At 37.9% G+C, this 27,920-nt stretch overlaps 1 protein-coding gene and 1 long non-coding RNA gene across 9 annotated transcripts in view; one reads left to right on the forward strand and one right to left on the reverse strand.

Moving 5' to 3' along the window:
* LOC143218943 (metabotropic glycine receptor) overlaps window positions 1-27,920 on the reverse strand; it is a 157,317-nt gene that overhangs the window by 76,976 nt on the left and 52,421 nt on the right. Inside the window, exon 3 of the mRNA XM_076444592.1 lies at window positions 366-489. Coding sequence (XP_076300707.1) covers window positions 366-489 — 124 coding nt within the window. The remainder of the gene's footprint in view (window positions 1-365; window positions 490-27,920) is intronic.
* Window positions 55-24,192, forward strand: LOC143218946 (uncharacterized). 8 transcript variants are annotated; one of them, XR_013011196.1, is made up of 5 exons: window positions 55-69; window positions 216-1,013; window positions 4,984-5,213; window positions 22,149-22,478; window positions 23,864-24,192. It is a non-coding gene; the product is annotated as an uncharacterized LOC143218946 (long non-coding RNA). The 8 variants fall into 8 exon arrangements; XR_013011201.1 differs by lacking the exons at window positions 55-69; window positions 216-1,013 and adding exons at window positions 1,325-1,489; window positions 4,562-4,734; XR_013011198.1 differs by lacking the exons at window positions 55-69; window positions 216-1,013 and adding exons at window positions 1,585-1,599; window positions 1,682-2,034.

Consider the following 27,920-nt stretch of genomic DNA (forward strand, 5'->3'; position numbering starts at 1 on the left):
GCAACAGCAATTATGCATTCATACTTCGAACAATCTTGCATCCGCTGTGCCTTGAAATTACACCCCCTGGTCAGTGAATTAATTTCTGCGAATGAATTTACATGGGCAAGTTGCTTACTTGTTTTTAGAAAACACATTTTCATTTATCTTTATTCATACTTGACATAATGTACCGTTTGTTCCATGGAATTGCAAAGTTGAATTTATTTCTTCAGATGGATTTACACTGGAAATCCTGTTACTTCATTTTTGGAAAACAATTTATCGCTTAAGGTGGAGTGGTGCAAGTCCGTCTACGGGGCAAGTTTCTTTGAAAAGCAATTTATTCCTCCGATTAGTAAGAAATTGTTTAAACAATCACTCACCTCTGTGGTTCGCTTCTTGCACTTGTCACTGGCAGCAAATATGTTCAGCTGTGTGGATCCAGGTGGCAGTGGGCACTGGTCTATGTCCAGCCTGCGTAGATCTATGTCTATACCGCTTGTACCTCTGAAACAGAAGGAGAAAAAATATTCTAAATAAATCTGACGGTGAAACCGCAACTCCCAAAAGTCCCAACCGCCTAGACCACAATTCCGAAAAAAGTCTACCTCGAAAAATTGCCAAACATCACGATTTCTCAAGCCAACAGCAATTATTAATTAAAGAGCATGCAAATGTCTCTTATAAACAGATTAGAGAGTGCAACTTGGTTGCGTCAGTTTAATTGAGACAAAGAATTTCCGTCTGAAAACAAGAAACGGAAATGAATTTTCATTTAGTTTTCAGCGTAAATATTCATTTAAAGCTCGGAAAATACCGCGGAATTGGTGAGCCAGGAATTTGAATTTCGCGCCGCCGGAATTGAAGAGTCAACAGAACGCGCCGATAATTGGTTGCGCGCTTCCGGCAAGCGAATTATATGAGCAAACATAAGTTAGTAGCCCGGCGCGAAGGAGTGGAACGGCATTACGATGTGTTGAGCTAATTTCATGAAACGACACGCATTAATGAGAGTGCCGACTGCGTTTCTGGTAAGCATAATTAATTAGATTCCATCCACGCGAGACAGTATCGGTTTGCATTGTGCCAATTGTTAGGTGACATTCCGCTAAACATAGTGCCAGACATGGTCACAGAGCTAAGATCATTTACTCCTAGCCAAACATTAATTAATCTTTCTTAGAACTTACTATTAAATGATGGACCTTCTACGCAACTATACAATTCACTTTAAGATCTCTCATAGATTTACTTATCAAGATCTAATTATAGAAATTGAATAATTGACAATGACACGCACCTGTAGCAGGCCACATGATTCAGCAGGAGCGACCTAACTGCCGTCTACCGGTAGAGTCGGAACTTGATCATGTCAGTAGAGTTTGCGTAGTGTTCATTGTGACAATCATTTTATTCTGTATTTACCAAGTGACGAGTCAGTGGAACAAGTCAGTTGAATGTTCAGTCCTGCCATCTTGAATCGTGAATCTATTCGAACCTAATAAAGGTAAATGTATTACTGGGGACCGGAAAGTAATGTCGTATTTTTTTTCGTAAAATTAAAGTAGTAAATCAGTGAAATAGTCACCATCCTTATCAATAACTTTCTGTCACCTTGTAAGTAACTTTTCAATTTCTGATCGGTAGCATATAGTTGGTGGTTTTTGATAAAAAAAAATGTAGAATGTCCGGTTTTTAGCTCTTCTACATTTCGGAATTTTTTCCGCTTAAAAATGTTGCATTGACCTGAACGAATGATAATCAGAAGGTGCGACGTCGGGTGAATAAGTTGGTAACACTTCCCAACCTAACTCTTTGATTTTGTTCGAGTCTTTTTTGCAAATATTTAGCATACAATTCTTCTGGATTTGAATCGGTCAATTCGCACATAACCTCTAAAATACGATATTTTTATACAAAACAGTACTACCGAGTTGTTGACCATCAAATGTTGACTTGCGCAAAAACGACATTACTTTCCGGTCCCTCTAATAGAATGCTCATTGTCAACATCGTTGTTTTATGAATCTATCTCAGCTTAAAAAGTGAAGTGTAAGTATTACACTGTCAGCGAATAGCTTATTAATCGAAGGATGCACAAGACTGAGGTGGCATTTTCAAATTTGATTTTCTCAACCACAATGCCTCGCATGGTTAAACGATTTTTTACACTTTTTTCTTATTCCTTCGCTGTTCGCTTCGCTCACCAACCCCCGCGGCGCTTGGCTCTCTCTCTCTCTCTCTCTCTAGCTCTCTCGCTCTAGCTCTCTCGCTCTCTCTCTCTCGCTGAAAAATACACGCTGTCACGTCGCTCGGAATTTTCGCGTGACAGAACTACAGAACTATGTTACATAATACGAAGATAAGGAATCGCCTCGTTCCCGCTTGTACGTGTTATTCGGCCTCGTCCTGTAGAATGATTGCACGAATTATCTCGATGGACATCTTTAATCATAACTAGAAGTTAATAACTTGAAGTTCTGACTTCGATAGTCGATTTGACATACAAGGCCCATACACGCAGCCCGTTAGATCTTCAAACGATACAATAATTAGTATCACACAGCTTCATCAGTTATAATTAGATTTCTAAGTTGCACTTGACATATTGAGTCGATCAAATAGCAAAGCTTGCCAGCTGATCAAAGGCTTTTGATGTAACTGATGCGTATCCATAGTATTGGTAATTCTACTAACTCTGAATGATACCTCAAAACTATACAGGTCAGGTAGATCACGAATGCACATCTAAACCTTCATGATACTCCATAGAGAAGAGTTGTAAACTTTGATGGGAGAACTAAACCGCTAATGGTCTGTAGGTTTCAATAAACTATAGGAGCAAAGTGTACCTAGCATCCTTGCTGAGAGCATACTTCTCTGAAACAGTTAGATTCGAAACATGATCTAGCATTAGTAAAGCTATATCTCATACGTTTTGGCAGAGTTCTCAGAACTCTGTGCGGTGGCGCATTACCCTATGGGCAACTCGGGCAAATGCCCGGGGCCACAAGCAAATTCTACGTTTTTCTCATAAAGTTATTTAGTTGGGGTTAGGGGCCCCGAAATTCTACCTTGTCCAAGGCCCCAACTAAATAGTTATAACGCGCTACTGGGGCTGTGGTTAGGGTCTTGAAATGAAACAAAAGGCCTTGACAATTCCCAATTAACTATTGACACATTTTGACCTGTTCTGTCCCACTCCCTGACTGTCAATATTATTCCACACTGTCGCAAAGTTAGCTTCTTCCACGACAGAGTTTTGAGGCATGAATTAGCACTCCGCAGCAAAACAAGTGGCTCCAACGATTCCCAATAGACTTTTGACCCCCATGACCCATTAACCCCCATCGTTCCCACACCTCCCACTCCCAACGCAGTTCTATATTGTCAACTAATGGTCCCACTGGCTCCGTTGTCCTCCATTTTTCTCATTCCATTCGCCATCACCATTAAAATAGCGTTGCTATTAATATAATCACCGCCACCATCAACTTCTCCAAGGCACTTTAATGCTTCCATCAATACCGTCTCCATGCCCACTGGCATTGTGATGCATATTGCACTCCTTCCGCCATTAACGCGCTCGCCACCATCGTCTCGTCATTAGCGACGTGAACCATGCATCTTACAAAGGGAACCAAATCGATCTAGCCGCGGCGTGTGACTCTCCTGTCCTCTAAACTGGTGTTCCATTCCGGTTAGGTGTATCGAGCGCGCCCTAATCATTGTCAATTATCAACAGCGTTTGTGTATTTTTCTTCTGGGTACGTGCCTTGTGTGCTTCGTGGCTTTAATGTTGAAAGCATGTAATTCCAATTTGATGAACTAGAACTTACGTGCATTTATCTCTATACATATATAAAAATGCAGTCGTGACTCATTCACTCACTCACTGATCAACGCCTAGGCTAAACCCTTGGACCTAGAAAGCTGAAATTTTGCACAGAGGTTTCCTTTATGATCTATACAAGGGATAAGAAAGGATATTTCGAAATTGAACCCCCAAGGGGGTGAAAATGGGTTGCTACGTTTGTATGAGGAATATTTTGTTCGTGGTCGGATTTGCTTGAAACTTGGTCTTAATGCTCTTTGATATAATTAATCAAACACCTATTTCGGCATTTTTAAAAATTGAACCCCCGAGGGGGTGAAAAGTGGTTGCAACGTTTGTATGAAGAATATTTTATTTGTGGTCGGATTTGCTTGAAACTTGGTCTTAATGCTCTTTGATATAATTAATCAAACACCTGTTTCGGCATTTTAAAAAATTGATCCCCTAAGGCGGTGAAAAGGGGTTTTGAAATCTAAGATGGCGGCATAACATAAAATTAAAACTCTATAGGGGTGAATGGGGGTTTAAAAGGTTTTATGGAGAAACAATATCAATTTCCGAGGGCATTAAACGGTTTCTGTAATTTTAGAGGGAATAGCAGTAACTCAGCCCTGCTTGTTAACGAGCATTTTATGAAATAATAGAAATGATTTTTTCAAAGAACTATTAGATCAACTATCATGTATTAGTTCATTTAATATAATATAGTAAATATAATTACGACTAATATGCACTACTTTCCAGATAGACGAGTACAGGGTACGTTTCCAATTTTTTTTCAAACTGTACTCGAGAAAATTGCAATTAAAAAATTCGTCTAGTGCCTGAAATTAGGTTTAGTGCAAAGAAATTGCACGTTCAATGTTTCAACGCGAGAAACGACCTCGTGGGCCGTATCACCTGTGGTTAATCAGGAGGTAAGGCCTCGTACATTATCGAGAAATGAGAAGGCTCATCCCGCACCCTTGCAATCCTGGAAACGAGAGTCTACCCCTTTAAGCTACTATATTGAGTCGTTTCATAATATTTTGATATTGTACAACCAGTTCTATACGATATCGGGGCTTAGAACTCTTAGTGTTGATAGCCCGAAGTCTCTATCCTCCATAGAAGAAGAGCAAGTCCTGTCTGTGTGTCTCACTCTGTCGATCGCTTTCTGTTTTCAGCGCGTGCTAGCATTCCCGGCTGCTATTAGCGGAGATCGGCCGGCGATAATGTCAAAGCAATTTCATTAGAAGGAGCCCGAACATTGCTCGAAGGCCTGCTAGCACTGCTAATGGATGCTCAAGAAAATAAATTGCTCCTTTGTGCCGAAACCCAGAACTACGCTCCTCTTTCGCTGAATTCTTCCGCGACGGACCGGAGAATCTGACTGCCGAAATTGCTGTAATTAAAGGTACGTTCTCCTACATTTTCTCAGATTCTTCCATAATGATTACACAGCTCTTGGCGATCATTTATATAAACTGAAAAATTCATTCTCGCGACGATACACTCGGCACATTTCTCAGCACTTTTCAGTTTCGGTATCGTAACTGGAAAATTTCAATTTTTGGTAATATTAATTTATGAAAATTGCAATTTGCATAGAAATTTGCAGTACAGAATTTCTTAAGCAAATTCCTGCATATTTGAAGTGTTTTACGGAAGCTGGGACGGGAAAGGTTTAATTAATCGAGGAAATATTTCCCACGACGGATTTTCGAAATTCCCTCGTTTCCCAAAATCCGCCAAAATTAATCTTGCGAATATTCGCAAGACAGGATCCGCGGACGTCATAGCTCAATTCCAGCGCGATCCTCGCGTGCCAAGATGGCCGTGGTACGCAACAATACGGGCAGGATCCGCGCCAGGTTTCGAAGTTTAATTAAGAATTATTTAATACTGGCAGGATCTCGTTCAGTGAAAGGATTTAATCCCAAAGGCTCGCTCTTGTCGTTCTGTGCAAAATAATGCCGAGTTATTCGCGAACGCCCTCCGCCAGCGCCACTCCAGGAAAATGAGAAGGACAGTCGGAAAAATTATACGCTTGATGGCTAAACATAAAATATTTATTAAAATATATTCAACCTCTTTCTCTCATCTTTCAGTCTGAACAAATACTGGAACGTCTTACAAATAAAATTGTAAAATATTAATTTTGTTGAACCTATTATGTTTTAGAATTTATTTTAAAGGCGCTTCCACGTTCAGTTATCTTTTCGAATAAAATTTTAATACAGTGTGCGGACCTTCTGTAAAACGGCGCAGGTTAAATTGCTCCCATTAAGCGAGCAATAAGTAATATCTCTAAGAAAACTTCCGGACGATTCTTGCAAATCTGTTCAAGCTGTGTTTGAACTTTTCCGTGAAACATTGAAACTGTGCAGTTCTCCCGTGAGAAAAAATGCAGCAAAGGGAAACTATTGGAACCGTTCGTTCCGTGTTCGCGATAAAAATACAGAAGATTTCGCCCCAAAGGATCCATCGTGATCGTTAAAAATCGCGCGATGAACGAGCAAAAGATCAGCGAGCGAGGAACTTCTGCCGTTTTAGTAGCACAAGGGAGCTCGCCTCGATTTAACAAGACGACAAACGTTGTTAAAAATTTGTTTGCGTCAGCGAGTGGACTCGGACGGGTTCGCGTTAGAGGTGCTTTGGAAAGGAACGTGAGGGAGTTCCGACGGCGGAACATATTTGTTCATTTTTGAGCAAATACTGTTATATCCTATAACGTTCTTATAATCTCGTGTTACTAGTGTTCCTTCTCGAGAAATTTTATAATTGGTTATTTCTCATTTCTCGAGAAATTTAAATCTAGGAAAATTCTTATGAATTTCATTTATTTTATAACATATTTTCGGAAATGAACAAATACATATACAGTCGGTGTACAAAGTATTCGTGCACATTAAAAAAACGAATTACTTTTTCAAAATTGGACCCAACAGCTTGAGTTTCTTCTCAGACGTTAGAAGGATTAGTTTTTTATTTAAAGGAGGTCACATAATTATTCTATATTACTATTCAGAAAGAAGACAAATCCAATGATGTGCCATGTTCCATACTTAAGGTGAATTTCATCCTTTTATCCGATCGCACAAATTTTTTTCTCACCTAAAGGAACAATACTGGACAGTTGCGTGCATTGTATCTCGATAAAAATTTTTCTCCAAGTATAGCTTAGATCCACCCAAATGTACATATTAGACAGGAATAAACATTGAGTTAATATTTTGCGCTTTCGATAAATACATATTATTAACAATATTCCAAATATCAAGTTTTCCAATATTTTTTTATTTCATTAAAAATTCTAGAGAATTCTCGAGAATGCTCGAGAAATATAGTCTTATTTCTCATTTCTTGAGAAATGAAAAATGTTGAGAAATCAGGAACACTACGTGTTACGGTTGTAAGCCGGAGCTATCGTTAAATCATTTTGTTTTTTCGTAGTAAATTAACAATGCCGAGTTCAGTTTTCCTTTCAGGAGAATGTTTCGACCGCGATTTTTGTACCGCGTAACGGTGTAACGACGTCATAATGCGTCGTTGACGCGATCGCATTTTTCAACCCTTCGTCACAAAGGGGTTCCGACGAGTTTATGCGTCCGCGTTCCTCGCGAGGGCGCACGCCGAAGAAGCCGGCGGAATAATGGCATTTGCGTGGGCAACGATAACATCGTAAATCTCGTCGATTTGATTTATACACCGTCGTAAAAACGCGGCGGCGACGTCGGAACGCGCGGCGGTCCTTTTCCGCGGTTCGAATTAGATTTACGAGGGCGCGCAACCCGGATATCTTTTGTTGTCTGTGATCGATCGATGATTTACGGCTTAATCGGCTCGTCCACCTTCGATCCGACGCATACTGTCGCGGTTATTGTCGGATCCAGGATGCTCTTGCATTCCGATGCACCCGGGAACCGGTCTCCTCGTGATTTACGTACAGCAATTACTCACGCATTAAGAAGGAAAGGGATTTTTTCGAAAACTATTTCGAATGATCGATGATCGTCACTTTACATGAAATAGTCTTTCCGATACAATGCAACAGTTAGGAGAGGATGCAATAATAAGGGTGCAAACCAGAGTTGGGCATTAATCGATTAAAATTTTAATCAAGATTGATTGATTGATGGGTACGATTAAAAAAGGTAATCATTGAAAAATCGACGATTGAGATTCAATCGATTGATGAAGTTAATCGTGCATCGTTGATTAAAAAAAGAAATCATTTTTTATTATACACATTTTTGTTTGTCGAGGCATGTTTAAGTTTTCACTGTTAAGACACTTACTTCGGAAAATGATCGCTCTTAACTCTCACGCTGTGCAAAGTTACATTATTATGACTTCGGGTGTCAGAAGTTCCGCTACTAAACGCACAAGCTGCTCAAATTTTCATTACCAGTATGTACGTTCGTCGCTGAAAATTTCTCTATTAACGCGTCGATAGCGGGAATTATCGTTATTAGTGCGCAAGGTAAATGTACATATTCGTTATTGATTTATTAATTGGTTAAATACTCCAACTGCTCGCTTTTGATAATGGTTAAACATCTATTGTTTGATTTGTACGCGATTCTCTCATTAATATACAATTTTTTATTCTGTCAGACATTTTAATAAGCATGACACATTACTTTCATTTCAATTTTAATTAATCTCGTTTTGCTGTCATAATTAAAGGCAATAAAAAATTTCAGTAATTCATTTTCACTGTGACTTAATATTAATCATTTTAATTATAATTTAATCAATTATCTTATTAGAGAAATTCGTTTTCACTGCGGTATGAATGTATTGTATAAAATTTTTCTTGCAATTTCATTCTGTCAGAAATGTTACGTATCGCAAAGAAAAGGAATTTATACAACGTACAGATGGAAAAACGATGGATTTATGTATTTCCATTTGAAAACCACTCTCATGTTACGAACTGCTTATTGATGGACTGAGAAATGTTTGCGGATTCCGATGTGTGCTTACACGAAATCTCGTACAATTTCGGTGGGTTCATAGTTCCCATGTAGCGGAAGCATGAGAAATGTCAATAATTCAAGGAGGAATGACAATGTACCGGAAAGCCTTTATCCCTTGCGCCAATCCGCTCGGAATCGCTTCAGACCATCGCTCGGTAGTGATGGGTTCGACATCGACACGATCCCACCAATTCCAACCCACTTGTTCTAATAGCCTTCCAATATCACAAATAATCCCCTAAACCACAAAACAATTCACCGAACGTAAATGAAACATGCTTACAACAATATAAAAAAATTAAGTTAAATTAAATTTCACCCAACTTATTAATAATATACCAGATTCTTAGTAACTCTAACCTTTGTCAAACTAAAAATATGTTATAGGAACTGATTCATAAATTTTAACCTAGTCAAATTATATTAATTTATTTTAGTTCAATGCATTACTAATACATTGTTCAATAATAATGCAGATCAAAATTTTCATAATCGCCAGTTTGTGTGAACAGATGAACAGCAAAAGTAGAGTTTGATGAAACCTTCATTCGCGAGCGGCTTATACCCATCACTTCACACGGATCAAAGGGAAACGCCAGGCCTAATCCCAACGAAAAATTTTTCATATCTCTCCGCGATGGAATGCACGGCTATCACAGGAAAGGAAGGGGGGATTCTCAGATATGATTCCGGATTTTCGCACGTAATGAAGACAGGAGGTGTTTCATAAAATCCTAAGACCTTCCTGATTCTTCCAACATCATTATGGAGAACAGTTTCAACGGCCTTCATCCTTCCGTAGCTCATCCTACCACCTAACTTAGTGAGACTTGATCTTGATCTATCCTCGAGTTAAATCCAATCAAAACGTTTCAGCAAACAGGACTCAAAATTTGTCTGAAAATTTATTGCTAGTACTTGCACCGAACTTAATGAAACAAACTTTGAAACGTTGCACGTGGAATCATTTTTCATTAGATTTGGGCAGATTTGCATTAAGGGCAGAACTTTAATTATACAGGGCGTTTCAAATAAAGTGCACACGAATATAAATCTAAGAATTCGCTCAGAAATTTTTCGTATACTTTCTTCAGTTTTATACAGCATTGTATAAAATCGTATAAAACTTCTGTGAAAAATCCTATATTATACAGGGCGTTCCATATAAAAATTCTTGACCTAATTTTTCATGTAATGCCTTGTGTTTAACGCAGAATTATACGGAATCATACATAAATCCTCGAAGCAAATTGCTATTCAGAGCCTCGCCAAGGTGTTATACAGGGGGTTTAAAGAAAAATGGTCCACAAATACAACTGTAAAAATTCTTTCCAGCAATTTAAAAAATTTAGAACGCCCTTTACAACAGTTCCCAATGAAAAACGAGGCAACGGGCATGATAAATTCCATAGAAGCTGGAAATTAAGAGCGCCCGTTTCGACATCTCAGTGCCGAATAGGCGCATAAAGAATTATTTAAATCGGATGTCAGCGGGGAATCGATACCGAGGGTCTCGATGCACAGGCTTCTTCCGAATGCGGGATCGATAGAGGCGTCGAACTGCGGTGAACACGGTAAACCAGGGGCTACAGGGAACGGGCATCAAGTATGTTAATTCGCGTCGTTCAGGCAAACCGCCAATCGCCGCGCGAATCATTAAACTCCACCGATAATGGTCCGAGTAACACTTACCTGGCGGCGAAACGCCAGAGCACCGGAACCGAATCGCCACGAGGACCGACTCCAATATTTCCACGTTCGAACGGCTCGATAGGTCACCGTCGTTCGCAAATAATTCGCCTCTTTGCAGTTCTCCAATCCGCACGATTAAAAAATAAAACCAGTCGCGTCGATATATTGAACTTTGCCAATAGCAGTGTTCATTTATTTGGTGTTTGACTTATTCCATATTTATTTTGCATTTTAGTTGCACATTTTTTAATTCCACATTTCAGTATCTTTGACGGCGGCGATTTTTAAAACATTTACAGTCTGATAGCTTCGTCGATATTTTAATGTTTTCCCCGAATTTTCCAAATAGCAGTGTTTATTTATTTCGTATTTGATTATTTATTCTGTACTGATAATGATATTCCCGATTTTAGTACTGCGGCGAAATTTAAAGAGAAATTTACGGTTAAATTGCTTCATCTCGATAATTTATATTCAGTTCTGAACGTTGTAATGCGTTCGATTTATCTGTTAAAATAATGTGTAGTTGTACTTTCATTGTACCCATGATCTCAGCAGTTTTAAATCTGACGACTTTATAATACGCACATTTTTATTTCAGCATCTACATAATTAGTCTGCGGATCTTTATGCAAAATAACAAATGTCTACATCGATTCCAAGACACAGAGGTTGCTTAAAAATTTCTTTCTTGTTTTAATTATTTTATTGAACTGAAACTAATACGTTGATGTTCTTAAATTGTTTGAAAAACCATCCACTGCTTTCAATTGCATGTACCAATTTTTGTTATAAATGCATAAAATCCGCAGTCTATAGATAATATACGAGTACGGAAAATTGCCATAATGTGAACGTAATTAATGGCTCGGCGATCGCTCATTTCCGCCCGAGAAAATAAATAACCGCGGCGAAAGACAAATTTCCGCGGGTAGAATTGAAATCGTTCACCGAGCAGTGTTCCGCGAATGTCATTTGCATACGGCACGGATTCCACGGGCTCTAAATGGCAGAAGCCCATTACCGGCAGCATTTAAACAGAGCCGTGTGAGCGCGCGCGCGAGCAAGCGGATTCCTTACGTTCATTAAAAGCCGTTGATTAAAGCGTCAAGGATTTCCAGCGAGCGCTTCTTTTTCGGATTTTTTCTTGGTTTGCCGGAGCTGCACAAAAATGCCCCAGAGACCGCCGGCGTCTCTCACGCGCTATACATATTAGAGATCCCTATTTAACGTGTATGTAAACACACGTGAACACGTGTAGTAAACGAATCCGGATGTCAATTCGTGTAATTTTTAATACATGTGTGTTTTTGTTTCACTGGTACACGTGGCACGTGAAACGTCTTAAGAATCCGTGAAGACGTTCGGCACGTTTGAGTTCGACGACTCATGCGGATCTTTATGCATTTATAACAAAAATAGGCCCGTACAATTTAAAGCAGTGGACATGCTGAAAATATTTCAGGTGATCAATGTATTAGTTTCAGTTTAATAGGATAATTAAAAGAAGAACACAATTTTTATTTGGCTCCTATGTTCTGCAATCAATGCGGACATTTTTTATTTTGCAGAAAGATCCGCAGTCTACTAATGTGTATGGTATTATTGGTATTATAAAAATGACAAGACTAAATTTATTTATATTTTGTGCGATTTTTACAATAATATATATTGGAGTCAAAAAATGTATTCAATCAATTCCCACCTTTACAATCTCAACAATTGTTAAATAAAAAATCTAAAATGGATCCCTCGTGATAGGTTTAGTGTTAAACCACGATCTCTAATACATATGCCTGCGGAACGTAGTAATACGTTCGCGGGGAACAGCTAAAGTATCGCACATTAATCGTTGAAACTTACTCTCCTCCGCGAAACAACGAATTAAAGGGAGGCACTCAGGCCGCACCTCTTAAATGAGCCATCCGATTGTTTCAACGCTCGAGACACGAGAATTTCTCGCTGCAGGAAGGTACCTCTGTCGGTAACTTAACGGCGTGACTGAGACCGAGGAATCCCGAGTATCTAGGGAATTTTGATTTTTACCGAAGCTTACGCTCTTCTTTGGTGCTCCGTGTTTCTTATTACAGTTACAGGTATTCGGATGGAGGAATCTTTGCGAGTTTGGACTGTAGAGTACTTCAGCTTTCAGTCTTGGAATATTTTAAGTTTTCGACTGTATTTTATTTGGTCTTGGATTTTAGATTTTAATTTTTGGGTTGTTGGACTTTAGGATGTTTTATTTCTGGGACTTCTGCTTTTCTATCCCCGAACCTCCGAACTTCAAAATTTTGTTTGGTTCTCGGATCACAGGATTTGCTAAATTTTGGAACATTGGACAGATGGATTATGGAATTATTGGACTCTTGGCCCTTTGGATTACTGGATTTGTCAATCTCTGTATATCTGAGGCAGAGTTGGGCAAAAATTTAATCAACGATTGACGACTAAATCTCTATTTCGATCGTTAATCGCAATTAACAATTAATCTCCTAGTTAATTACGGTTAACGCGTAAATACTTATTAATCGTTAATGCTGTTAACGATTAAATTTCTACTTTAGTTGTTAATTTCGATTAACGATTATTAATCGTCAATCGGATAATTGATTAATGATTCACTGCTGAAATTTCGAAATGAAATACGGAATCAAAACTGTATGAATACTGAAAAGAAATGTAAACTGAATTTAGGTGTACTGTCATTGGTCTATATATATATGTAATACAAACTCTGTTTACGTGCTTTTATGTTTTTCTTTTCGATGATTTCTTTTTTAATCAACGATTGACGATTAACTTCATCAATCAATGGAATCAATCGTCGATTTTTCGATGATTTCTTTTCTTAATCGTACACATTAATCAATCAATCATGATTAAAATCTTAATCGATTAATGCCCAACTCTGATCCGAGGACTTTCTTTGAACCTATTGAATTTAGATCCTCATATTACGTGATCATTCAGATCTACAGAATTACCTGAAACAGCGTGCACATAAAAAAGAAACATTCCAGAGCAGAAAGCAATTACGCGATGCGATGGACGAATCCATAAAACACTTGGATCCCGGTGACATAAAACACAGGTATAGTTTATATCGGAAAACGTCGTCGTAATGACGGTGTCCAAGCCGTCGTCGCGGCGGCGTTCCTCCAGTCACGTATCTAATAAAGTGTTTTCGCGAGGCGGCGTGACTCGGCGGCGCGGCCACGGGAACGAGAAAAGGGACCTCTCTTATCGATTTCACGCTCCGATTACGTAGTTACGACAGTTGCCGATTTTCCCACGGCTTTTCCCGGAATCGCGTAAGCCAACTGAGGCAATCGTAGCCTCGATAAAAAGGGCAGCTAAGCCTGTCGTGAGAATCCGTTGCCGCTCGGATCCTCTTGTCGCGAAAATTCGTCCCGAGATTCACCGGTTTCCACATCGGTTCCTCACTCGCGTTTCCCCGCGAGCAGCAGCCGCGTCGGCTGCTTTTATTAATAATTCCCAGCGACACGAAGAACGTTATCCCGTCGTCGGATTTACTCGCAGGCGGCTCAGTTGCCGCGCCACTTTGACAGTCAACCGACACTCTCTCAGACTGAACCCGCGTAGATACTCGACGGAAAGTTATTACGAGAGAGAAAAAAATTTATTATTCTGCTTGCGCGAAACCGGAATTTCCAGGAATCACGAGGAATCTCAGCATCGACAGCATCAGCGGGACATTGATTATCATAAAGTAGGACAGATACAGCAGTGACAAAAATAAACATTGAAAACTCCAGCTGTGGATTTCTCGTGAATCTCGGTATCCTCAGCACGTGGTGCTACATTCTCAGCATTGACAGAAAGGTAATTAGTAGGTATGGGATCAAGTTCAATATGTACTCACGAATCCGGGTCAATTTCAATAACCAAGTTTCATTTCATGGCTCTCGATTACTACTTAAAAGCAATAATGTTTCAATGATTATATTTGAAAAGGATTCATTTTATACAAACTGATATCGCACCTCGGAATGACTACTCACAAGTTTCGAAAAGATACTTATAAGTACTTCGATGTTGAAAGGATTCGAATCTTTCACAAGTAGTACTCGAATATGGTAATTAATTTTTCGTGGCGCATAATTTCGATCAATTTCTACATTAAATAAATATAGCTGAGTGAGGCATGAAACGTTATGATTCGGGTTTGAAACAAATAACGTTTCCGATTCGGCTGTATGTTCACCGTTTACGCCGAGATGGATGGACCAATCGGAACGAAACCTTTTGCATCTTGTAGAGTATGTTCCCGAGATGGTCCCCCGTACAAAAAAATTTTACATTTCTTTATTAATTACGATTTTATTTGCGAAAATGTAGGGTGGTGATACCGTCGTGAACTCCGCTGAATGTTAAACATTAGGAACAGTAACGACGCGACGTCGTTACCGTTATCGATTGCGGCTTTCAGATATTTATAAATTACGATTTGGAATGTGACGGCTAACAGAGATAAAGAAAAGTGTGAAATAAAAAAAAACTTTAAAAAAAAAATTAAACCGACTTCGAAAAAACGCACTAAAAAGTATAAAATAATTTCCATTTAATATATGTGAATACACACGAACTTAAATACAATACAAACTTTTCGAAGGCGGCGCAAAATTGAAAATTTTCGACACTGGAAATTACGAAAATCCTTAAATTGTTCTAAATACTAATATATTTATATTTAAATAATATATTTGCGCCGCCTCCGAAAAGATTGTATTGTATTTAAGTTCGTGTGTATTCACATATATTAAATGGAAATTATTTTATACTTTTTAGTGCGTTTTTTCGATGTCGGTTTAATTTTTTAATCGGACAAATGTCGGGGACGCGTTCATTAAAGTTTCGTCAACAAATGATTAGCAATAAGATAAATTGTGAGTTTTCAGCACACTTTCTTTATTAAATGCATAACTATTTAAGAATAATATTTCCGATAGATTATGAAATTATAGTTATACATGTTGAATTAAATTATGCATTAGAGGACAACATAATTAATTTTAAAGGTAAAAAAAATAATGACTAGAAAAGAGTCAGAGAATTTCCGGTACGAGATTCATAAAAGTTTCGAATCTGTTCGACCAAGATTCGAATATACTTGCAAGTATTATTTCCGTTTACCAAAGCACTTGTAAAAGGTTCTATTTCTGTATTTCGAAGTACTTATAGAGAATTCGAATTCAATCAATCAAATTTCGAACCAGTTTGCGAGATACTTGATCCCATCCCTAGTAATTAGATACGGCAGTGAAAATATTTGGAAAACTAGGTAACTTCGATTTTCATGTTGCCGTTACTCGATATCCACCGCACGTAGCATTACGTTCTCAGCTGGAAAATCGACTGCGAGACAATAAAATGTAACAGTTAATCATTCGATGATTCTGCCGGCGTTACGGGAAGTGAATAACAGCGCGGGTTCGGTGGCGCGATGATTTAATAATGGAAGAAACGGTGTACCGACCGCTGTACATCCAAAACACGTAGCACTACGTTATCACCGTGAAACGCGCCGTTAAACCGGCCCGATATTATGAAACACGCGGCTCGGAAAAATTGCATGGATTACAACACCGGGCACGTAATATCGCGTTTACGTTCCCGCGGCTCGCGAATCAAATCACGTAATAGTACGTCATGCGGCCGGGTGCCATTGGGGAGAGATATTTTCCTCGGAGATATGTACGGGTTTCGCAGAGAACGCGGTCTACCCCCCCCCCCCTTCCGTCATGGTCGTCGTCGCCCCGTTTAATTTCGCTCGGGAGCTCAGTTTTACGGAGAACGCGATAAAAGCTGGCCAATAAACCAACCGGGACGAATGATCTCGGCGCGCCCGTACGATTCCATCAACGATCCCATCTGGAACTTCCGCCGTGGATCGTCCCACGGCGCTGCAAAACGACAGTTTCACCCCACGAAATATCCGCACGTTTTCGTTTCACTCATGATAAGCCGCGCGATAAACGTTCCTTCTGCTGTTTCCGTGTTTCAGATTCGTCCGGAATGCCAAGAACGCACATACATTGTGTATCTGCTAATTAGAATCGCCTAAACATTCACCCCATTCACTATTGTACGACAAAATTGCTCAGAACGAACAATCTCTCTTCTCTAAGGTCATTTATTGAAGATTTTTCAAGGTAGTTGGAATTTTTTTCAGTGACCCCTTATGTTTTCTTCAGTATTCTTGTAGAGCATGAAAAGACGAATCCAACGAGTACCATGAGCGTACCATTCAGTTTCTAGATTATTCAGCCTCGAAATATCTGTGCGTGAAGATATTAAACGATTTAACTTTCATACACAATTATCTTGAGATTGAATGATCGGAATGGTACGGTGATGGTAGTCGTTGGATTCGTTTTTTTAAACTGTACAATAATATCTAAGAGAAAACACGAGATTTCAATACAAAAAATATTAGTGACCTTGAAATTTCATTAACAAGTAATATTGAGAAAATATTCTTTCCGCTGTTTGACTGTACGACGTCGTTCGGAAAAGTTTTTTACTGCAACAGTAAATGGAGCAGATATTTATGTGACAGTTGTGCAAACTGCAATATTTTTCATTTCTAATTACAATAAAAGAAAACATAAAAATTGAACTACACCAGGGTCTCGATTTCGCAGTAAAGGAGAACATGAAAATTGTGAAAAATGTCACAGTGATGTATATTGGAATATTGTAGAACAAGATTATTAAAAAAAAAATACGACGTTTCGCAGTGTTCGACGTGGAATTACAACATTTCACGATCGCGACTGATATTCTCGTTTATAAAGCCGCCGAGGCAAAACGGTTTCCGTTTTAGCATCGGACACGCGTCCATTGGGACACGTTTATTATTTATCCGCGTCTCTGCGTCAGCGACGAGAGATCGGAACAGATTACGAATATAGCGTGGTGTGAATTTTTTCCCGAGCTGTTCCATTAATACCGGTCAGAAAGATGAGGGAAAAGGTTCCAGAGAACTTCTATATTGCCGATAATAATTATTTACGACTCCACTTTTTAACAGTCCCTCATCTTTCAACGTTCGGTATCATTTCCGGCAATTAGCCATTACGAAATGATCGAATTTTTAATTGCCGGATTTTATTATCGCATTTCATGTGAAGTTTTTCTATGTCAACAACGTAGTAGTACGTGAATACAATATTCATAAAATTTCTGAGCAGCTTTTCCTACTGAGAACGTAGCACTACGTCGTAAATATGATTAAATAAAACTATAACTTCAAGATAATGATATCATTCACAGCTTTTCCCTTGCAAAAATCAGATAGTATGAACACAACGATTTTTCCTAACGAAGTCACGATCGTGTCTAGAGAACATATATTTCCTGAGCATAGACTTCCGGCTCTCTTATCCGCGATCGTAAAATCCATATCCAGCTAATCCGGTGAGAACGAAGGTTAGCAACAGCTCTTACATAGCGCTCCACGCCTTCCTCGCCGATAATGTCACTCGAATTTAATTCTCAATTTTGCTCAGCCGGCTTAGTTCAATAGAGACGTGAAATAATGAAAAACAGAACGGGATAATAAGGAGTTGCCGTTCCGTGAAACACACGGCCCATTAAATTCTCATTATCAGGGAAAGTCGTCAAAGCGGTAGTCACTCAGGCAATGCATGCCCCGGCGGAAACTCATTTTTCGGGGGACTCCCCGGGGCTCGTTAATTGGCTTGCGTATCAAAGGTCCAAGAGACAGACTCTGGCACTAAGTGAGTTACCTGTTGTGAGTTGCCGAGAAAATTTCAACGGGAACCTGGTACATAATTCGTCCTTCGGACTAGCCAGCTACGTTCTACGAACATGGTCTATAGTTCGTCCGGAAAAGTGAGTCACGCGGTACATGGCAAATATACACTGTTTCTCCGTAGCTTTTGTAACTCGCCCACACAACAGTCATTTCGCAGCATAATTCGCAAGAAATTTCGCCGGGATACGATTCCGTGATGAAAATCGAGGTAATAACGTGGAAAACATTTTTCTCGTGCGAAGCTTAATTACCGAGATAATTGAGATTTACGTCGATGACTACGCCACTGCAGGCTCGACAATGGCGCCGACGGTCAATGCCGCGACCTACATCCCACATGTTTACATCAAGTTTTCTTGAAAACGAAGCATTGTAGAGGAAAATGTTGCTGTACATTTTCGATGTAATTCTTCTCCGAGAATCTGAAGCTGCCGTTCAAATTTAATTTGATAGCCCGGATACTGATTTATTTACAAAATTATTTAAATAAAAAAAATTTTTAATGTACCACGTTTTTAAAAAGTATTAAATAATTTTTCCTAGCCCCGCGTACAGATTCCTAAACCTATACAGATAGTCCTGAAAATTTGTGATTGTGAATTTTTAATAGCTATGAAAATACTTGTAAGACTTAGAACGAAAAACGTGGGGCGCAAGATAATAGTAAGGAGTGTAGAGAGTAGCTGCCGTTTGAGGAAACTCACACAACAGTTCATATCATTTGCAGTGGAATAAAATTGTTAGTGACTTAGGTGAACTATTCATGGATCAATTATCTATTGCATGCGCCCCACGTTTTTCGTTTTAAATCTTACATGTATTTTCATAGCTATTCAAAATTCACAATCACAAATTTTCAGGACTATCTATTAGATCAGACTATCTATATATTGTAGTCCATTTTAAAAACGTGATATATTAAACAAATTTTTTTATTTAAATAATTATTTTCTGCTTTTTAGTCTTGTGTGTGTGAAATTTTTCAATCGATTTTAAACATTTTTATGAGATTATAACAGAGGCATGTAGTAAATTTCAGACGGTATTGCGACCGCGTCATATCGAAAACAAACGCCGTGGTAAAATGCTAAAAATAAACGTTCAACGGAGAATCTCGGTGTAACTGTTCTTTCGCTTGGTAAACAAACATTATAGTATAACAATACGTAGTAACTTTGTAAACACCGCACGGAGCTCGAACGCACACTGAGCTCCTTCGATGCGAAGCGGGTCAGTGGAGTGGGAACCCGTAGTAGAGTAGAGAGCGCTGTCGCGCGTAGTGGGGATCGCTGAACGCGATCACGTACTATGGAGCGTCGCGCGGGGAGGTGTAACGGTTAAATTTAATAGTTCATATCTCCTAAACGCATAGACCTTTAAAAAAACTTTTTTTAATATTGTATTGTCATCCAGTTCTGAGTTATGTTTAAAATTTCAAGTCTCTAGCTCATCGGGAAGTTAGTTTAAAATCAATTTTAAAATTTGTACCGAACAGACAAACAGACAAACATAGAAAGCGAACTAATAAAAATGAGATAACATTGACCTATAATATCATCGAAGTTTGCCGTCGCGTTCTAACACGTTCAAGCTAACATTTTTCGAAAACAGTGCCTCGTACAAGAAATTGTCACAGCACGTATCCGATGCAGTTTTCTTTAAGCAATACGAAACCTATCGGGAAAATCGCTTCGGAGTTGCAGATCCGAAGTTATTCGCAACAGAGTCGAGATGGGGAACGAGGAGAAATCGTGAATCTTCCTTTCGTCGTCATTCCAGCCGCTTTTGAAGCACGAATTCACCAGTTTCCAGCCAACTCGCGCTTTGCGGTCCACCACAGTCCTTTGTCGTCACACCTATCCCCACGTCACGGTACGTCGACGGAGTCGTCATGCCTACTGCAACGTTACGGTCCGTCTGCAACTCTCACGCAACTGTGACGCGAACTACCACTCTCGCTAAAAAGTCGCTAAAATATCCGCGTAATTTTAACAACTTGTTTACATCGTTATTTCGCACAGACACTCTCCGTGGGAAAAAAAATTGGGAGAACTGTGGCGAAATTTCGAGCGAGTCATGCTGAAATTATTGGCCGCTGGACGGGCAACTTTTTCATCAAACTAACTTCAACATCTAAAAATGGTTTTCGATCGGAATGTACAGCAGCGTTCTAAATTGAAGGACGAATTGGATGGAAAATTGGTAGCATTCTGACTTCATGAAAAAAAATCGTACGGTGATCCAATCAGGCTCACTTCAAAGCTTGAAGTTTCTACTATGAGACCCTTGAGTGCAGTTTTTTTTTTCAAACGTCTGTAGAATGTTCAAAAAATTCTCTTTGACACTGATTTACAGAAAATCTCCCTTTTATAATGGCGCCTGGAAAGTCGATCTGCAACATTTTGCTACATTTGTTAGACAGATAAGATAGCAAGCTGTATTTTTCTAAAGTATATTTACTCTAGGCCTTAAAAAAATGATAAATATCTTCGGTCTAAGGAGTATTGAAAAATTGAAAACTTTCGAAGTCGTTAAAAATCGAATTTCAAGGCAAACATGACACACCCGTTCCAAGTTTTATATCGTTATGCGAGTTATCTCGATCAAAGAGGAGTTAGCAAATAATCTCGAAGATATACTAAGCCTTCCGCAGTATGTATCCTCTAAAAACTTCAAACCAGTTCTTACAAGACAGTTCTCCATTACGTATGTATCGTCAATCAATCGTTATACGACTAAATAATGTTCAAATAATTTTTATTTAAAGAATAATGCATATCTTAAAAATCTTGCAATCTACCAAAACAATATTGTTTTACTATGTTCATACTAGATGTGCAATGTAGAATATTGTAATGTGAAGCATTCTATTATAATGAATGAATTAATTAATTAACAACAACAATATTATTGGAAGAATAATAGTCTTTCTCATTAAATCTCATTGCTTCAATGAACAATTATTTTAACGTTCACAGTAATCAGAGGTGGGCATTATTTGGCGAAAAAAATATTTGAAATAGTATTTAATATTTTAGATTTTTTATTTTGTTTAAAGAAAATCGTATTTTATTTGAACAATCTGAACCTCGAAATAAAATATTTCTATTTGCACAATCTGAACCTCAAAATAAAATATTTTAACAATTTCATCCACAAAATAAAATATTTCTATTTTAATAATCTGAAACACAAAGTAAAATATTTCCATTTTAATAATCTGAAACACAAAATAGAATATTTTATTTTTTGCATCGTTATACCTAATGCTTTCAGAAATCGAATTACTTATTTAATATTTCTTATTTTAGAGCAATAACATAAAGATGAAATGGTACTTAATATAAGAAACTATATCATTTGCCACATTTTCGTTTTATTTTTTTGTTTGATTGCTGCTATTACTGCGTATATCCACTTCAGTTCACAGCATGTGCCTACTGAGGTTTGTTGATGAACATACAGTGTATCTTATCACCAGGAAACTATTTATTCTTGGAAATCTATTGAATGCGAACCAATATTTTGAGCAATAATATTTAAAATTGAAATTGAAAATAAAGACAAAGTCCAAATATTTTCAATATTCTTAAATTAAAATACTATTTTAAAAAATTACTGCAACAAATAAAATATTTTATTTTCAAAAATTACTACATCAAATAAAATATTTTATTTTCAAAGTTGTACAGACACTAAAAAAAATAAATGGGATTATTTACTATTTACTATTTAAAATACTATTTTCCCCAGCTCTGTCAGTAATTTATATTTTTGGTATTTGCAATTATTTCCAACACGTCTTAAAAGATACACAAGATGGTACAATATGTATTACAGTTGCTTCAATTAATGATTTGGTTTATTGTTGCAGGTGGTCGCAGCAAAAAATATGCAAACGAAACGGCAGTTCGTTTTTCGCGTTTCGAAATTGGCAATCAGCGTGAGATCAACGCTGGATCCTCCGCGTCCGATCTTGATAGATGTGTTTACCCGGTCGGTGGTGTTAGAGTGCCGATTTTTTTTCCCCCCGAGTGTCCATTGACGGACGTGTTCCCCCGTTTTACGAGCGCGATAAAATTTTCGAGCCGATAAGCTGACAATCTCCGATAACCACTGACAAGAACGCCAGTCCACGGTCACAATCGGACGACGACACCTGTGAAAAAACCGGCTCCGCCAAATACTTGTTCGCTGGTACACGGTGAGCTATAATTAACTTGTTTTTCGGTTTTTCGAACGCTGGAACTGCCAAGCATTGAACGCGACTGATATAATATTATTTTGTATTTCTTTTTTATTTAATGACAAGAGACCGGATTTTGTAGGATTTTATAGGATTTGTAGTGTATAGTGTGTACCGTTACAATGAAATATTCATCGACAAGATCCCTATCAAAAAATGCTTTTATAATTTCAATAATAATTATTATTATTATTATATACGGACCGAGGTCCTTTTGTACAAATGTTTACAGTTGTTTAGTAGAACTGATAAAAACAAAAAGAAACATGACAAAAAAAAATTCCTAACCTAAAATTTACATAAAAAGGGAACAGCGCGAAACTAAACAAATATAGGTACGATATTAACAAATAATCTTGCGTAATTTTCTTTTGAATTCCTGTAACGTGTCAATTAAAAAAATCAATATTATTATACAGTGTGTTTGAGCTTGCAATAATGCGATTTAAAGGATTTATTACTCCATATGTGGATTTGGATTTCATTGTTTGAAATCACGTTCAATTTCATTGTTTGAAATCATTGTTCAAAACACGTTCAGGTACGTAGAAATTGATTTGCCTCAGGAGTGTGCGGGACAATCTATATTATTATTTATCAAATTAAAAATAAAGCTCTGGTCGCGCGCGGATACTATTCTTCGATCAGATAATGTTTCCAGGTTGACCATGTTTAATATTTTAGACTAATCATGATCACAAAGATTGACATTGGATTGTTTGTCTTATATGCACAAAACCTTAGAAATTTATGCTGCACTCTCTCGAGCATGATTTCATACCTAACGCTTTTCGGAGACCACATAGTTGAAGCAAAATATATAATAATAATCGTAGTCGAGGAATTTGTTGAAATTTTATTGTGGTGTAATTCACATAGTAAATTTTTGTAGTAAATATGCAACTTTTGTAACGGTTTATTTGACAGCAATTTATTCAGTCAAACATAAATGTTTGATTATATTGACATAAACATAAATGTATTATTGTTAGTATAAGTCATCTCATTGTTAGGACGCTTAACAAAATTTTTTATTGCACTCCAAGCTAAGATAAAAATTAATTCACCGAATTATCGTGCAATCCAAAATGGAACTGGAAATTATCGAAAAAACAGTTCTCAACACAAATATGTAGAAATCGAACCTGCTTCTCTAAAGCCGTGCGGGAATCTAATATTCAGATTCTCGGAACTCATAAATAAACATGAGTCGGGCAAAGTGATGACTTAACTCCCCCCCCCCCCTTATTTTACAAGCACTATATCATACTGCGTCTTGAACGAGTCGAATTCCGAGGAATGATCGATTTATCGTCGAATGACTGTGGAACTTTTTTTTCCAGAAAGGAAAGTGATTAAACAAAGAGGAAACAATGGCGGAAAAACAGTCGTCAGTAGAGTCACAAATATCGAAAGAGGAGTGTGCGGACGACACTGCCAACAAGGAACAATGCCTAGGAATGAGAAGCATCATCGATGCTCCCTCAAGAGACGATATAAAATATATAAATGGCGTTCCACATAGACAGGACCCGACTGGCAAATGGAGACCAGTGATTAGTATAGATGAGAATGATTCTTAATTTTATATATTGATTAAGTATTTGACATGAGAAATGAATTGCACGAAATGTAATTAAATAAATACTTGATCACTTTTAATGGTAAATTTCTTATGGGTTGGTTTAATTTAATTCGAATGATTTTAATCCAACACGTTGTCTAATCTAACTATTCCAATGTTATTGAAATAATCAGATTAGAGATGCATCACTGTATCAAACATCAATCAACAAATATTACATATCCACAAATTATCCACGTGACCCAGTCAACATTAGAATAACAAATTACACGCACATAAATCAGGTGCAAATTTAACATTTATTTTAAAAAAAATAATAATTCACATATTTAAGTCGCATAAAGCATTGCATCCGAAGTCGTGTATCTTCTTCATTTAACCGTCAAAATGAGACTGGAAACTCCTGGAATCAAAAGAAACACCGCCATGCATGTAAAAGAATGATTTATCATTTATTATACCACAGTGTATTTCTTTTATGTAAATATGACGTCATCCGTGTACCAATTATTATCAGGATTATCAATTCACTGTTAATACAAACATGAAAATTGATATCGAAATAATCAACAAATTATTAGTCATGGAGAGTCGATCAATACAAATGATCAATTAATTCTTAATATACAGGGTGTCTCAGCTGAAGAAGGCCACCTGAGTATCTCCTTTATTTTTAATGTCACAAAAAATATTTATGACATAATTGAAATTATTAGAATATCGAAGGAGGAATATCATAAAAAAACAATTTCTTTTGTCCGGTTATTTTACGCAGTTTTTTCAAGGTCATCGTTATTTTTTTATCGGGAAAACTAATTTTTCTATTATTCCATCTTATAGCGGCTGAAAAAGTACATTTGAGTATGCTTAAGTCATTAACAAGATGGAAAAAATGTTTTCCCGATAAAAAATAACGATGACCTTGAAAAAGCTATTAAAAAATAACCGGACAAGAAAAATTGTTCTTCTATGATATATTCCTCCTTCGATATCATTTAAATTATACCATAAATATTTTTTGTGCCATTAAAAACAAAGGAGATATTTAGGTGGCCCCCTTCAGCTGAGACACCCCGTATAACATTTTTCATATAACATCACGGTACCAATCGATATCAGAAAAATTAACCAAGCAAATTACTATCAAAACATTGATCATTATTAGCATCCCACATCAACTAATACACAGATGAACAATAATTCTCGTGATTATTTCTGCCAGCACACAGAGCATTAAGAGAAACTCTCCAGACATCAATTCCCCATAGAAAACAACAATCATCATCAAAACTTAGTCGACTCACCTACCTAACGCAAGTTAATCTCAACCCGACACGTCCCGCTAGGGTCACGTCTCTGACCAGTAGGACACGGTCTGATAGGTGCAGTTATGATCGAAGGATAAAACTGATTACTAGGCGGAATTATAGTGGTGGTGGTGGTGGTGGTGGTTTGCTGTTTCGCTTGACGACCAACCGCTGCAGGATGCGATGGAACACCATCATCGACAGGCATCAAGAAAACACATTGCGCCATCATCATCATCACCAAGACCACAGTGAAAACGTGCTTCATGTTGTCGGGAGTATAATTTCCGCGCGAACGAACAGCAACAAACTAATCGAAGAGGCAGAGATGCATCCTCTTAAGTACCATTCGCTGCATGGATGATATCATTGGACCTCTCCAGTTCTGATCGCTGCCGGGAAACGAGTAGGACAGGTTGGAGAAGACCGGTCGATGAGGATCGCGTGATTCATACGCCGCGCCGGTTCATCGCCGGCAATTATGCGTGTGGATATGCTCGATACGATCCTCGCGATAGGGCGTTGTCGGGGGGGAGACCTTGCCTTGATGATTTCTTGACGCCTGCTCCGCACCGTTACCGTTCACGATTATTTATTGGCAAGGTCGTCGGGGTTACCTTCACCTTACCGGAGAGGACGCCAGCTATGAATAGTTACGATACAGGAAGCAGTGTCTTTGATCTACGGGGATTTATGTTCCTGGAGGTATGTACTTGTGGCTAGACGTGTCAGTTGGGAGAACTATGTCCACTATGAAACACACTGTGGTGATTTTTGTACACCCTGTATAGTATTGTAATTCCTGACCATTGAATTGAATTGTTTCAAGAGTACGAAGATAATCAACTTATACAAGCATTAACAGTTATAGCAGAAGGCCCAACAAACCTCAAACCAAGCAACAACTGAAACAAAACTTATGGTCCCAAGACTATCAAAATCCAGTCTCGGTGAGATCATCAGAAATGAAGAATGAAAATGTTCGAAAGAATTCTAATTGAATGTCCGAGGAGAACAAATATGGCGGCTCCAGCTCACCTGATTAGATGTACCCATATCCTCCATTCTGACACATTCCATAGGCACCAGGATATTGACCCGGAGGACAATTATAAGCCGGAAACGGATTGCTATACGGCGTGTCAGGGCAATAAGGTAGCCCAGTTCTTGGGTCCGTAATTCCAGTAGGCGCGCACGCAGGCTTAGCATAGGCGTCCTCCGTTATCAGCAACAATACAGCCACCAGAACCACGCACTTCGTCTTGCCGATCATCTTGAATCGCTGCTCTTCAACAACTGCGTTTGAACTGGTCCTCGTAAGACATCCCGCCTTAAATATAATCTTTTTTTTCACGGTGATGATGTCACAGTGTCCCTACCAGCGAGCATCATTAGGAACGTTGACGGATGACGATTACGTGAATCCTTTGTGGCTAACGACTGACGATTATGATCGATGTCAAACAGGATCTGCGTGATTATATTTTTACTTTGTTGAGCTATCAAGTGGAAGCTGAGTTGTTTGGAGGCTGAGTCAACTCGCTTGTTGGGAAACTTTGAGAGATCTATTTTGACTTACTTATCTGTAAGAACATTTACAAGGGGAGGACCCCAATTGTCCGATTTCGATTTTGATAATTTTTTGTGAGATGATGGTATATGGATCCTTAATTATGTATGCAAAATATTAGGTGTAGTTACTCAATAGTTTTAAAGATATAAACAATTGAAGTTTCATACCTTCCATTAGCCGTGTAAGCAGGTTGCGTGATTCACAGTTCACAGTTATGAAACTTCAATTGTTTATATCTTTGAAACTATTGAGTAAGTACACCTAATATTTTGCATACATAATTAGGGATCCATATACAGTCGGTGTACGAAGTATTCGTACACCTTTTAAAAACGAATAAATTTTTCAAAATTGGACTCAGCAGCTTGAGTCTTTTTGAGACGTTAGAAGGGTTAGTTTACTAGATAATATGTAAATAATTTTTTTTGTACTTGTTATTGGTCGCAATTACGAAGGAAACAGTAGGGACTACGATTTTTACATTTTTTATCTGTGCCCGTAATGAAAATTTAAAACATGTATTTTGTAAATCTAAGTTATGTGTATGTACAAAGTTTCATTGAAATTGATTGACGGATAAAAAAGCTGCGGGCATTGTAAGATGTAAAAATCTTTGAATTTACGGTTTGCGATTCATTTAAATCGCAGATTCTTACGTTTTTTGCTACCTTCAATCAATTATTGTTTCGTAACATCCTTGATCGATTTCCATGAAACTTTGTACAAGTATATAACTTACTTACACCTACCAAAGAGGCGCCTTCTAAATTTTCATTACAGGTACATATAAAAAATTAAAAAATCGTACTATTTCCTTCGCAATTGCGACCAATAATAATTTTTTTTAAAATTATATTACACATTAGCTAGTAAACTAAACCTTCTAACGTCTGAAAAGAAACTCAAACTGTTGGGTCCAATTTTGAAAAAGTAAT

Source organism: Lasioglossum baleicum, chromosome 20 (genome assembly GCF_051020765.1).
Source record: "Lasioglossum baleicum chromosome 20, iyLasBale1, whole genome shotgun sequence".
Lineage (NCBI taxonomy): Eukaryota > Metazoa > Arthropoda > Insecta > Hymenoptera > Halictidae > Lasioglossum > Lasioglossum baleicum.